The sequence below is a fragment of the Aspergillus bombycis genome (assembly GCF_001792695.1).
Source record: "Aspergillus bombycis strain NRRL26010 chromosome Unknown contig00107, whole genome shotgun sequence".
NCBI classification, from domain to species: Eukaryota; Fungi; Ascomycota; class Eurotiomycetes; order Eurotiales; family Aspergillaceae; genus Aspergillus; species Aspergillus bombycis.
In genome coordinates, this window is record NW_019170109.1 from 65,734 (window position 1) to 79,002 (window position 13,269).

Consider the following 13,269-nt stretch of genomic DNA (forward strand, 5'->3'; position numbering starts at 1 on the left):
ACAAAAGAACTCAGGGCTCCTTTGAGCTAACAGGGTATACGGCAAATATCCGGAGTAAATCCGGTGTTGAGTAATGACCTTGTAGTGATTAGCGAGTTATTCATGAATCGTGTCCTGCCGCTGGAGTCCTAAACTGGTTTTGATTGCTTCTCTAAACCGTCTGTTTGTCTAAGGAGTTTCTGACTTGGCATAGTTCATCATTTGGTAAAAGGTCACAAGACTGCCAGGAAGACCTACCACGCCATTACAATGTACCGTGGACTTTGAATTGTGCCTCAAATCCCACCTTACCTCCCTATAATTGAACTGCCATATAATGCTAAGTCTTTCGGCATTAATAATCATCTTCGGACTAAATAATCAGGAGTACCACCTGGGAACAAGCCCCCCTCATGACTCTCGTCAGAGCCAGCGTCAAACCCTAAATACTACTAGCTAATGCTGCAATTAACAACTATGAATATTTCACTGGAGTGTTACGTATACTCACATAACAAGATAATGGTCAGCTCTCTAGTAGTTTGGATGTCGCGTAAATGTATGTATCCGGTTGAGTTCACATTCTTGCGCCTTATACATAGATCAATCCACCGTGTTTTTCATCTTAGCATCATTTCCACTATCTGTACAACTCAGCTTTAAGCCGTTCTGCAAAATGGTAACCAAAGTATTTACCTACCAGTACTTTGGGTCAAGCCATATACAAACCATCCATATCACGCTAGACTACTTCGGGAACCCCTCCACTTTGGTCAGGCCAGCTGGACACTGACTGGGCACCTGGCACCGTACTACTACTAGCACACTGAGCACTGCCTGCACCCCGACCGTTTAACATCATTCACCAATTATAATGCACCGTCATCATGCCGAGAAAAAGACAGCGCTCAGATGAAGATGAAGAGTCTCGAGTCATGAGTAGGAAGGGCCTACGCTTAACAAGGAGTCGAGTGTGTAAGTCGAGAAATCTATCGGCCGACAGCGGTGCTAACGACCTAATACTATAGGCGTGGAATGCAAGAAGCAAAAGACGAAATGTGAAACAAACCCAGGTGAAACATCATGTAATAGATGCATTCGCTATAATTTAGAGTGTATTTCACATGACATATCTCAACAATTCCTACAAGAGGACTCAGCGTGAGTAAGATCAAATTTACCTTATCAATCTTATCTCTAAAATACTACAGCTGGAAAACACAAACGACGGCAGATATTGCACTTCTACGGGCTGCTGTGAATCATCTATTACATCAAACCAAGCAACCGGAGCTATGGACATTCTCCAATAGTCAAATAGTCGGCTCGCCACGCCCTTGCTTGGATTCCCAAAATGTAAACCAGACGTCCATGGCTCCAATGGACATGTCGAGAGAAAACTCCCCTCAGCTGCAAGAAGAAAATTCATCTGGTCTCGTCACAGTACCTATGCGTAATCTGTACGAACTTACTAGGCTGAAGAACCTGCGCGTTAATGCAGGATGGAAGCCGAAGTCCTCCTTGATTCATGATGACTTCATCTCTCAGGGGGTGGTCACACTTGCAGAGGCTGAGTACCTCTTCGATCGTTTTATGCGTATCAACAATAGATTGTTGTGGGATGGTATACTGCCGTTCCATCGCACGCTAGATTCTGTTCGACGGGCTTCAACACTACTGGCAGCCGTTGTTCTCACCATTGGTGCCTTACATACTCCTGGGAAAACCGAAACATTTCACCAGAGCTATGACGTGTTTGTCTCGCTCGTCTGCAGCTCGTCGCTGTCTCGTAATCATAGTGTCGATGATGTTCGGGCGCTTTGTATTGGCGCATTTTATCTCGCAAATCTCAGCTGGAAGCTGTCAGGACAGGCCACACGGATTGCGGCCGAGATTGGGTTACACCAATCGTATCAAAAGTTAATACAGGGAGATAACACGCAGCGTGATCGTGTCTGTCTTTGGTACGCAACATATGTCTGTGATCATCAGTTCAGTATTGCCCATGGCCGTCCACCGGCGGCGGTTGATGATGAATCAATCCGAAATATTGAGCGATTCATGCATACGGCAGAGGTAAACCCTGGTGATGCGAGATTGGCCGCGCAGGTAGCACTATTCGCTATTTTAACAGAGGCCTACGTAGCCTTTGGGAATGAACCAGACCGACCGTTAGAAGACAAAGACTTCGATAAGCTATGGGTTTCTAACGTGGCAATTGATCAGTGGAGACTTCAGTGGCAGCCTCGCTCAAAGGACTGTGCTACCTTGGGGTCCTATCCATCAAAGGCTTTGGTACTGTACTATCACTTTGCCCGCTTCCAGTTGAATTCTCTAGCCTTGCGTGGTATTAGCCCTCCTGGACTGACCTCCAATCCTGAACTTACCTCGAAGAGTCCTTTATCACTGGCGCATCGGGAAGCCGCCAATGCAGCCATTGCGGCGGCTACAAGTACACTCACCCTGATATTAGAAGATGACGACCTTCGACGTGCCTTTCCTGGTGTTCCCATATTTACCTATACCATGGTTGCGTTCTGCGCAACGTTTCTTTTGAAAATGGCTGCCACATGGGGGAAGAGCTCGACGCAATTCGGTCTGGCTGTAAATACAAGACATATTGTCTCTCTTGTTCAGCGCTCTGCAGACATGCTGGCTAATGTTGCTATGAGTCTCAATGAACGACATCTTGCGAAACATATAGCGACAGGAATGCTTGAGATGCTGCAGCAATTCCGTGCTCTGGGTGAGAGCGAGATAACCGAATTTAATAATCGGATAGAAGGAAGCGATATAGACAATTTTCCTGCTCTACCTTCTGAATCTAACGATGGTAATGCTTTCTGGGCAGGGGATTATAATTTTTACGATCTTGGAGGGACTTTTGGTTTCGGACTCGATGAGACACTTCTCGGTCAGATGGCAGCAGATAACTTTGAACTGGGCATATAGTCCATCAGTCGGACCAGGATTTCTATTCTATATACTTCAACCCATTCATTAGATATGTACTGGTATAGATGATTGGATTTGCTCCCCTAGTGAGCTGTATGACCATCACAATTTCGCCTTGACTACCGGCCCGCTGTACGATTCCCCAAGTCTCTTTGGAATCAAATGATCCACATCCAGAGTATTCAGGAGTCCAGGATGTGCCTGTGAGAGGTCTGTAATCCCCAACAGCTTCATTGTGGTTTCCAGTTCATCTTTCATGACTGTATTCGTTAGCAGCAATACTCGGGTGGGAAAGGACTAGGACATACTCTCAATTAAACGCTCCACACCTTCTTGTCCATATGTGAGGCTGTACAAGAACTGCCTTCCCATTCCTACGGCTTTAGCTCCCAAGCAGATAGCTTTGAAAATATCAGTCCCGCGACGGATCCCACCATCGACGAAGACTTCGAGATGCTCAAATACTTGGGGACAGCATTGACGGATTTCCATCAATACCGCTATCGATGATGTCGACCTGTTCACTCGAATTAGCTGTAGTTCACCGGTACATATGGTATAAACATACGTGTCTACACTTCTCCCACCGTGGTTGCTCACAACAATCCCGTCGACTCCGTATTCCATTGCCATCAAGGCATCCTCGGCCGTCTGAATACCCTTCAACACGATAGGCAGAGATGTTGACCGTCGAAGCCACTTCAGGTCCTCCCACGTGAAACTAGCATCAATATACCTTCCCATTGTCCTTCCTAGTGCACTGCCTTTTGCATCACCAACACCTTGTGCCCCAGTCATGGGTGCTGTATATATAATCTCCGAGGCATCAGCCCCGACACGCTCATCCGCTTCCCGTTTCCCTGCAACCGGCGCATCGACTGTGAGAAAAACAGCTTTAATCCCACTTTTTTCAACCTGTCGAAGAAGCTGCTCCGATGCAGCACGGTCCCGATTGATATATAGCTGGAAAAAGAAAGGGTGACCAGGCGCGCAGGCTGTGATATCAGACGCTGTGTATGATGCATTCGTCGATATCTATATATATCATCAGACAGTATAAACAGATCTTCAATGTAAGCATGACTCACACATTGGCCAACGCCATATTTCGCACAACCCCTTGCGATCGCCAGTTCACCCTCCGGATGCACCATCTTCGCCATGCTGCGGGACTGACAAACAAGGGTAGGCCGGTCTCGCATCCGAGAATAGTGGTCCGGGTGTTGACTTTATTGACATTCCGGAGGACCCTAGGCCGGAGCAGGATACGATCATACATGGCTTTATTGGCATCTCGTGTGATCATGTCCGTAGCTGCGGATGAATAAAATGCCCATGTCTTACGGCTTAGTTCTTGGGAGGCGACCTTTTCGAAGTCGTAGGTGTTGAGAATTGATTCAAGTGGGGTTTTTGAAGAGAGTGTCTCTAATTTTGTTTCTTTTGAGTTGAATGGGCAGCTATTTGATGGGAAGGGCCCATTGTGGATTGAGCTTAGATCTGGTCAAGTCAGTGTTGGAATCTATTCATATCGGTTGGGACGTACTTGGTGTAGAAAGAATATCAGTCATTGTTATTGAATTGTATCTTATAAGACTTCGAATCTGTTTGAATATAGATATTAATTTGTTCTCTTCATTGATGGGATATAGGGCTCTATATAGTCCTGGATACCGATAGTTACAGTCCGGAGTTTTACCGCAGCACCGGACTTTTGCCGGACCTGAAGATGACAGCAAATTCAACAAGTATCCACTTTTTTCTTCATTCACGAGCTTCTAGATCACTCGAATCCATACTCCATTTTTTCTACAAGAGACTGGCCTCATTGGGGATTGCCTGGCAATTTATTCCGTGTTGCAAAAATCTCAATCTGGTCTTAGGAAGAGATGAACTGAATATACCTTACTGCTAAGTAGTACGGCTAACACTGTCCAATACCCCATTAACCTCACCATCAAGTTTGGTACTTTCTCTATATTTTCCAACCAACTTATTTCCCACATCGGCCATCTCATTCCTCCTAATCTTCCCACTATCAGTAATCGGAAAGACAACGGGCACATCGCCATCTCCCAGCCAAAAGATCCATGTGGGAGCTTTCTGGGCCCCCAAGCTTATTTGCAGCCACTCAATGATCTCAGAACCAGAAGGACGAGGCTGACCAGGAGTGCTCTGAATAAAAGCTGCCACTTCCTCGCCTAAAGTTTTGTGTTTGACTCCGACGACACAGGACTGAGAAATGGCATGGTGTTTGTTCAAGTGTTCTTCGATTTCTGCTGGATAGATATTCTCCGCTCCTGGAGGATATTAATTATCAGATCAATATGTGAAGCGCTAGAAGTATGTACTAACCCCGGATGATAATATCCTTAATCCGACCAGTGATGATACAATGTCCCTGTGCATCTAGAACCGCTTCGTCACCCGTATGCATCCATACAACCCCACAGGAATCTGTTTTAAGTGCATCAAGAGTCTTATCAGGATTCTGATAATATCCCTTCTGCACGCCGGGCCCCGCGATACAGAGTTCACCGCGTATTCCTCGTGATACGATATTCCCCGCTGAGTCGATGATTTTAGCAAACGTGTGAGGAAGCATATCTCTATGCACTACCGCATCACTTGGCTGATCTGCTGATCGAGACATGAAGCTGATCGGGGATGTTTCAGTCATTCCTAGTTCATGTATCAGAAACGTAAAGTACTAAACGGCCAAGGGGCTCTCCTCTTACCGTAAGCTACCGTCAAATCTTCGAACCCGAATTCCTTGTGCATCTCTTTAAGTAAAGCTGCGGGAATTGGTGCGCCGCCTATGAGACCCGTTCTGAGGTGGATTGGGCCAGTCTTGAGCTGCTGATGCCGTTCCAGAAGAGCAATGAAGATGGTCGGCACACCATGAAGTCCTGTGCACTTTTCTCGCACGACTTCGTGGAGTACAGCAGAGGGGTCGAATGTGGTTGAAGGGTATACAATAGCAGCTCCGTATGCCAGGCAGGAAAGAAGACCTATTACCAGTCCGGAAATGTGGAATAGAGGGTAGGGACAGCAGACTATATCTTTTTCTGACAGTAGTAGACGGTGGCCAATGGAAAGGGCATTACTGATGACGTTCCTACTCTCATGTCAGCATTATAGGGACAAAGTCTTCAAATCCTGGAGTAATACTTATGTGTCAGCATGGCGATTTTGGGGATCCCGGTTGTGCCACTTGTGAATTGGAAAGTGCAGGTCTGATCAGCCTGGACTTTTTGCTCTATCCCACAGAGTGTCGAGTCTGGTACTGTGCTCGACTGGTCGAGGAAGCTCTCAAAATATTGGAACTGTTCTAGGATGTTGTCACCTACCTTCATCAGAACAATTTGCTTCAAATCAGGGAGTTCGTCCCCATCTAACGAAGCTTTAAGAATCCTCAGACAAGATGCCAAGTCACGCTGTCCGATATGTGTTGCAGTGAAAAGCAACGAGCAGCCTATGTAACTGTGTAAGATGGCCTTTCCCGGGTGGAAAAAAGGGTATTGAATCATTTACCGGTAGTTCTGAGTACATTGAAACATTCTGTAGTTGAGTATGCATTATTGAGCAGTACTGTAATCGCTCCGATTCTAGTTGCTGCCAGGAAAACCTCTACATATCCCACGCAATTGCCGCAGAAGACGCCGATGCGGTCACCGGATTTGATTCCATGCGCTATGAGTGCGCGGGAAAGAGTTCGTACCCTTAAATCCAACTCTTGATAGGTGTATCTAACACCCTCAGCTGGAAAGATGACTGCCTCCTTGGTTGGGCAGTGGACTGCCTGCTGGTTGAGGAGTTGCCCAATAGAGTATGATTTTAGAGATGGTTCGGATGGGCCATAGAGAAGGGATAAAGAAGAGATATTGTCGGACATGATGCGCGGTTCTCCCGACTACAGGTGCATAGGGAATGGATGTTCTTGCAGAATGTACTGGAATGACAGATACGTAATTAGATCCAAATACCGGAAAATGAAAGAAAATAGGAGGATAAGCAGATGAAAGGTGGGCCTATATGTGGATATCATTGAGATCTGGTACTACTAGTATATGAAAACCTATCGCAGAAAATTTCCTTAACTCTTTCTCAGTGTGGGTGGACGTAAGACGTACAGCAAAATTCAAGGCATATAGTTTTAAACCAATCAAGTATTGGTAGGAACTCGAGACTCCACAGAACCGATCCAAGTCATCCTACATATCTTCTAGACATGCTAGGGTTACTTGGCATTTAGCCACAGCCGGGATATATATTTCACTATAAAATAGTAGTTGAAACGAAAAGCTTGCGTTCCATTTGACCGCTTTTCCAAAACACCATGTTTTTATAGTTAAATAAGGAGTACGTTTTAGTTACGACAATTCGGTCTTCACTGGCGTTGTTGCTTACAGACGAAGGATCAGGCGTACTTCTGTAGTCTACTATCTGGTGACCGTTGCGAAGCCACAGATGCTATGTGCTCAGATTTGAATGGTTACAATGCTGCATATGGTCGGGTTGTTTTGGGCTTCAATCCCAACGATGATTGGTAACCGAGCTCTATACAGGAATTTTAACATTCGATTGAGGGTGCTACATATGTGGAAACGCAGAAAGGGTCGAGTTTCAGAATTATAGAGCGAAAAGCCCGAGAATCATGGCATCTTGATGCAAAACATAGGTGTTTAGAATGTTGGAGAAGACAGGCAAGAAAAAGCTAACTACCTGGAATCTAACGAGAGCTGCTAAAATATGTAACCTTTCTATGGCCCCAGACTCCTAGTAGTGGGGCTGGCTGACCTACTAGAGTTCGGCGTTTGCCAACAGAGCTACATGGACTCTCCGTCTGATGTATCTTTTGCCGGGGCTGGGAGCTCAGGCTCACCATACCATCCAAGCAGCTTTTCCGGCCAATAATAAATTGAGTAGAGGCCCTATAGATTATCATTATCCAGATATGTTTTCGAATCTCAAGAAGCTGTTTTGGTAGAAATAGTATTGTTGTAGTACGAGTGTACGAGTGGAGAGGCGGTCGGGGCTTCATAAGGAAAATATCGGCACCTGGCATCAACCGCCTTCCTGAGTTCTACTACTAGTAGTACCCCGTACTAGGTAAGGTTTAGCATCCGACTTTGGTAGGCGGTATAGATTTGCCCATATAAATTAGGTAAGGTGGTCCTTTTAGGGACTAGAGGAAGGATGTATTGCGTAATGATTGGCCATTCAATGCCCCATGATTTAATCTTACATGTAACAAGACTCCATCCATTCTCTCCACTTCCTTTAACTCATACGCGACAGCTATCCATCACATCTCACAACGAAGACTCACCAGTAAATGGTAATTATGGAGAAGTCAGAAAATCGGCCTTATGGCCAATACCATTATGATGAGATCCCAACTTCTCCCGATGCGATCCCGAGACGTGCCCGACGCGGTCGTATTTCTCGACTCGCAGTTGCCCTGGGCTTCATCTCGTTGCTCACGCTAAGCACCATGTTCTTCGCTATCCCAGGCATCAATTTCTCTGTCTGTCACAAGATGAGGGGGAAACTTGGTGCAATCTTATCTTCCCCCAAGGGTGGTGAGACACCTGTGCCAGCATCCAGTTACAAGGTCCCGCTGGAGGCTCATATCATGAGCAAATGTCCAGACGCCCAGGACTGTCTCCAGAAACTGGTCGTTCCTGCTATGGAGCAGATCAGTGAGAAAGTCGATTTTGAGCTGTCCTTCATTGCAAGGTCTGTAGGCACAACGATCCCGAAACAATATTGTAGCTTACGGAACTAACCGGCATTTAGCGTCACTAATCAATCATCTGATATACATTGCAAACATGGACCTGGCGAATGCATTGGCGACATGCTTATGCTTTGCGCTCAGGATCTCCCTTTCTCATCTGAGGGTGAGAACGGGAAAACTACTCGCATGCCTACCATCCGTTCCCTTGGATTTGCCAATTGTCTTGTCGGCCAGTACGAGGATATCCCAGACCGTGCACTGGTTCAAAATTGCGCCTTACAACATGGTATTGATTTTGAATCTCTGAACAGCTGCGTCAGCAGGCAGGAGGATGATCCTAGCAATGGCGACTTAAGTGGTCTCGCATTATTGCGTCAAAGTGCCGTTCATAGTGCAGACCTTGAAGTTCATACGAGTTGCACTGTCCGGCTGGATGACTCTGTTTGGTGTGTCCGCGATGACGGAGAATGGAAGGACTGCGCTAAGGAGGGAAAAGGCAGTCAAGTATCTACACTCGTGGAGGAAATCGAAAGACTCTGGGAAGAGAAAAACTAAATGTCACGAAAGGGCTATGATGGCAGTATGGTTGTTATGACTTATGAACATTGTCTCCAAGGAGTGCTAGTTACTGCTTCAGCTCGCATCCCTGCAGGTGACAGTACGAAGATGATATCCGCTTTATATATAAGCATTATTTATTGCAGATATTGATGCTCGCTAATTCATAATGTCTAAGAAAATCTGTTTCTGTTTCTCTTTTTGTTTAGCCAAGAAGAGTTTGCATTGCACTTTTCTGCTATGCGGAATACCGTGCAAACCACAGAGGACCAAGCTAGTAGTGCCAGTGTCTTTCACAAATGCATGCCATATGCTCACATCTCCCCTCCATGTCGCATCATTTACAGACATGTAATCGTGCACATTTGTCACGGCAACCATTCACCCTTACTAATACTGAAATTACCCTGTTGCTGGGACCGTATATAGCAACAGGATCTTTTGTTGTGTTTCTACTATGCTTCATGGAAGCCACCCGTATTTACTTGCTCTGCTTTCACTCCTGCTCAATGCATACTGATTTATTAATTCTAAATACACACCCATATTCTTCCTTGGCAACTGCGCCCTTTTCATTTTCTCTGTCCTTAACGCTCCTTGTCAATCAACAGCTATGGCTTCCTCTTGGCTTCCATCCCCTTGGAGAAGTCGCCGAGAAAGAAGAGCCGACCCAGAAAGGACAGTCGACGAGCTGGTGCACAAATACTACAGGATTAATCAACCAAGCACCAATGATATTCTCCGCGAAATTCTCGGGAGCCCGGAACAGGCATCGCTTCTCTTCAGCGCGCTTCGACGCCAGGTCTCTCTGATCAAATGCCGCTCACAGGCTTTCGAGGACGGCCAGATAACCACCTACGACCGGGCCCTACTGGAGCTCAGCAGAAATGGGGAGAATTTGACTGACACCGGTGCACTTGAGCTTTATCTAACTGAATTTCTCGGGATTGTCCCCATCTCGCCCACCTCTCAGAGTAGAGCTATTCTAGCTAAACAGCTCGAGCTGGAAAGCGTACTAAACAGAGGTTTGTACCCTCGTATTCCTCCGTCTACCGAGTTTCTTTAACTGTGATACCTTAGCTTCCGTCCTTGATACGACGCCGGAGACAGTTATCGATCGTAAGGAGCAGTTTGAGACGTTGTTTGTTGACCAGGCGCCTGTCAAACCTGAATATGAACATGGAGATCAAAACGATCATTACTGCGTGGAACAGACCGGTTTGAAGATCAGTTCAACTGGACACACACAACAAGTTTTCGACCGCATGGATAGGCTTTTGGAAGTTTACCACCGCGCCAAGGACGAGTACTACAAAGCTTTGCAAACGGAGGGGTTTGTCAGCCTCGATACAGTTCGTTTTCTTAGAGACACAGCAGAAAATGTTCTTCGCTATCTTCATACAAACGGACTGTCAGACCATACTTCTGTCCCGGATGTGGAGCAGGTCTTCCTGATTGCTAGGGATAAGGCGACACAGCTTACGGGTGGTCGGAAGAGGCATTTCGATGAAGGTCTCGAGAGATATGGTCGTAGGAGGAAGCGACGGGCCCTCGACTCATACCGTCCTAGGAAATGACCCTCAGGCCGTGTGTGTTTTCTATTCTCTTGCGGGTGGATACATTTGCACACTATCATAACATGGGCTGGATTGATTACTGGGAGTTGAGGCCCGCTCTGATCTGTTTGTCACTCAGCATTTTCATCTAGTGACGTGTTTGTACATTAGTATGAAACGGAGGAATGGATGAAGCCAATGTAATGTACCATAGGTATGAGAAATGCAGTGCATGCTCTTCCAATATATTCCCTTCTCCTACGTCTTGGCGCAAATCACAACGCTAGTGGGCACCACGTGCGCTCTCCTGATCGGGAATTCCATACATACGCAATACTCTGTATCTCTTGTGCCCTCAACACGACACTGCCTCATTGTACGCCAAATGCAGGCTAGGGACTGTAAAGCCGGAGTTACAACTGTGGCTTATATCGTTTGAAGAGAGATGCTGTCTTGAGCTGCCAACAGCGAACTCTCCATGCTTTCTGAAATGGCCTCCTTGTTCCCTCAGCCGACCGAGGCCGCGTATTCCACGTCCAGTAACACAACGCCCTCACCTGTCCAGTATACGCCTGTATCCGACAGGTCCGAGGATGAATCTGGGCCGCCAAGCCGCCCTCCCCCGGGCTCATTGAAAGTGCAAACGCAATTTGGTGCCGACGGAAACGATCGTGACGATGGATACGACTCTTACGACGATACCGAAGAGAAGCCCGATACGGGCTTCCCGAAGTATACGGCAATAGAAGAGAAGCAGATCGTGAAGAAATTCGATCGCCGGCTAGTTCCATTCTTAGCGTTACTCTATTTACTCTCTTTTTTGGATCGATCTAGTAAGTGGTGATATATAATGTTAAAGAAGCGAGATCACCGCCCCCCAAATCATAGGTGATGTACATACAGCAAGCTAACAGCGACTCAGATATTGGAAATGCTAAAATTGCTGGCATGACAGATGATCTTAAGCTTTCATCTTCGCAATATGAATGGCTTCTTACAGCATTTTACATTACCTACATCCTCTTCGAATGGATGACTCTGATGTATCGTCTTGTCCCACCACATATCTACATCTCACTCTGCGTATGCGGATGGGGCCTCGTGGCATGTTTCCAATCTCTAGCTACTTCATTTGGGGGTCTTGTCCTCCTACGTGCCCTTCTTGGAATTACAGAAGCGGCGTTTGGCCCGGGCGTTCCGTTCTACCTATCACTCTTCTACAAACGTGAAGAGCTCGCATTTCGAAACGGATTGTTCATTTCTGCGGCACCCCTGGCTTCGTCATTTGCCAGTAGCCTTGCTTGGGTGATTGTCAAAATGAGCAGCAACGGCCCAATCGCACCCTGGCGGACTCTGTTTTTGGTAGAAGGATTTCCAAGCGTGATCGTCGCAGTCTTTGCCTGGATCCTGATCCCAGACTCACCTGGCAGCGCCTGGTTTCTCGGACCTCGACAGAGAATGGTAGCCGAGCTGCGAATGGAAGAGAACAAACCAAATCACCACGAGCCACGTCGAGGGAAGTTCAACTGGAAGGAAGTCAGAGCCACGCTGGCCGACCCCAAGTCCTATATTACAGCCGTAAGCCCCCATAAATATCACATCAACACCCAAAAGGCCCTCCACTAACCAGCGCATATGCATCAGTTCATGTTCTTCAGCTGCAATGTAGCATTCAGCTCCATGCCCGTTTTCCTCCCCACCATCATAGAAGAGTAAGCATACGCAAAAACAAACACCTACTCAACGACCAAGGCTAACAGGAAAACAGCATGGGCTACTCCTCCGTAACCTCACAAGCCCTGTCCGCCCCACCCTTCCTCTTCGCCTTCATCATAGTCCTCCTAACAGCCTACATCTCCGACCGTAACCGCAAAAGAAGCCCCTACCTCATCACGCACGCCCTCCTCTCCTCAGCATCCTACCTCATCATCGCCCTAACAGGCCACTTCCACGCCCACCTCCCCGCAACAGCACACACCACCATTCGATACCTCTGCGTCTACCCCGCAACAGCGGGCTTCTTCTCCGCCATCACCCTAATCATGACCTGGACTATGGACAACCGCGTCGCGAAAGAAGGTAAAGGCGCGAGCATCGCCATCATGAACGTGATTGGCCAGTGTGGACCGCTCCTCGGGACGAGGTTGTACCCTACTGTTGATGGCCCATGGTATGTCCGTGGGATGGCGACTTGTTCGTTCTTCATGGTTGTTGTGGCGGCTTTGGCGTTCGTGCTGAGGGTTATGCTGCTGAGGGCGCGTCGCAAGATTGAGGCAGAGGGAGTTGAGATTGAGATGAAGGGTGGGGAGGAGAGTGAGGTACTTATGGGTGGGAGGAATATTGGACGTCGTGTGGAGGAGAAATTTACATATATTATCTAAGACAAACTGGTTTACGTTGACCATATGGCGACTGGATATGATCCGATATAAGATGTCACATTTACATGTTTTTAACACCTAGGATAATACAAAAGGCTCA

General features: G+C 47.0%; 5 protein-coding genes across 5 annotated transcripts; 4 read left to right on the forward strand and 1 right to left on the reverse strand.

Moving 5' to 3' along the window:
- Window positions 1-866: 866 nt before the first annotated feature.
- ABOM_009732 (Zn(II)2Cys6 transcription factor) lies at window positions 867-2,931 on the forward strand (the record flags this gene model as incomplete). Its single annotated transcript, XM_022536860.1, has 3 exons — window positions 867-954; window positions 1,008-1,140; window positions 1,191-2,931. 3 exons carry the CDS (start codon window positions 867-869, stop codon window positions 2,929-2,931), a joined length of 1,962 nt encoding a protein of 653 aa, XP_022385356.1.
- Window positions 2,932-3,036: 105 nt separating this feature from the next.
- ABOM_009733 (long-chain-fatty-acid-CoA ligase) lies at window positions 3,037-6,826 on the reverse strand (the record flags this gene model as incomplete). Its single annotated transcript, XM_022536861.1, has 9 exons — window positions 3,037-3,194; window positions 3,243-3,451; window positions 3,503-3,969; window positions 4,025-4,431; window positions 4,887-5,231; window positions 5,287-5,613; window positions 5,670-6,049; window positions 6,103-6,406; window positions 6,466-6,826. 9 exons carry the CDS (start codon window positions 6,824-6,826, stop codon window positions 3,037-3,039), a joined length of 2,958 nt encoding a protein of 985 aa, XP_022385357.1.
- A 1,443-nt stretch (window positions 6,827-8,269) lies between these two features.
- ABOM_009734 (GILT family protein) lies at window positions 8,270-9,229 on the forward strand (the record flags this gene model as incomplete). Its single annotated transcript, XM_022536862.1, has 2 exons — window positions 8,270-8,673; window positions 8,734-9,229. 2 exons carry the CDS (start codon window positions 8,270-8,272, stop codon window positions 9,227-9,229), a joined length of 900 nt encoding a protein of 299 aa, XP_022385342.1.
- Window positions 9,230-9,845: 616 nt separating this feature from the next.
- Window positions 9,846-10,809, forward strand: ABOM_009735 (uncharacterized protein; the record flags this gene model as incomplete). The annotated part of the gene is made up of 2 exons (XM_022536863.1): window positions 9,846-10,257; window positions 10,313-10,809. The coding sequence occupies 2 exons, from the start codon at window positions 9,846-9,848 to the stop codon at window positions 10,807-10,809; spliced, it is 909 nt and encodes a 302-aa protein (XP_022385346.1).
- A 469-nt stretch (window positions 10,810-11,278) lies between these two features.
- Window positions 11,279-13,169, forward strand: ABOM_009736 (putative MFS transporter; the record flags this gene model as incomplete). Its single annotated transcript, XM_022536864.1, has 4 exons — window positions 11,279-11,621; window positions 11,711-12,366; window positions 12,433-12,500; window positions 12,557-13,169. The coding sequence occupies 4 exons, from the start codon at window positions 11,279-11,281 to the stop codon at window positions 13,167-13,169; spliced, it is 1,680 nt and encodes a 559-aa protein (XP_022385340.1).
- Window positions 13,170-13,269: the final 100 nt, after the last annotated feature.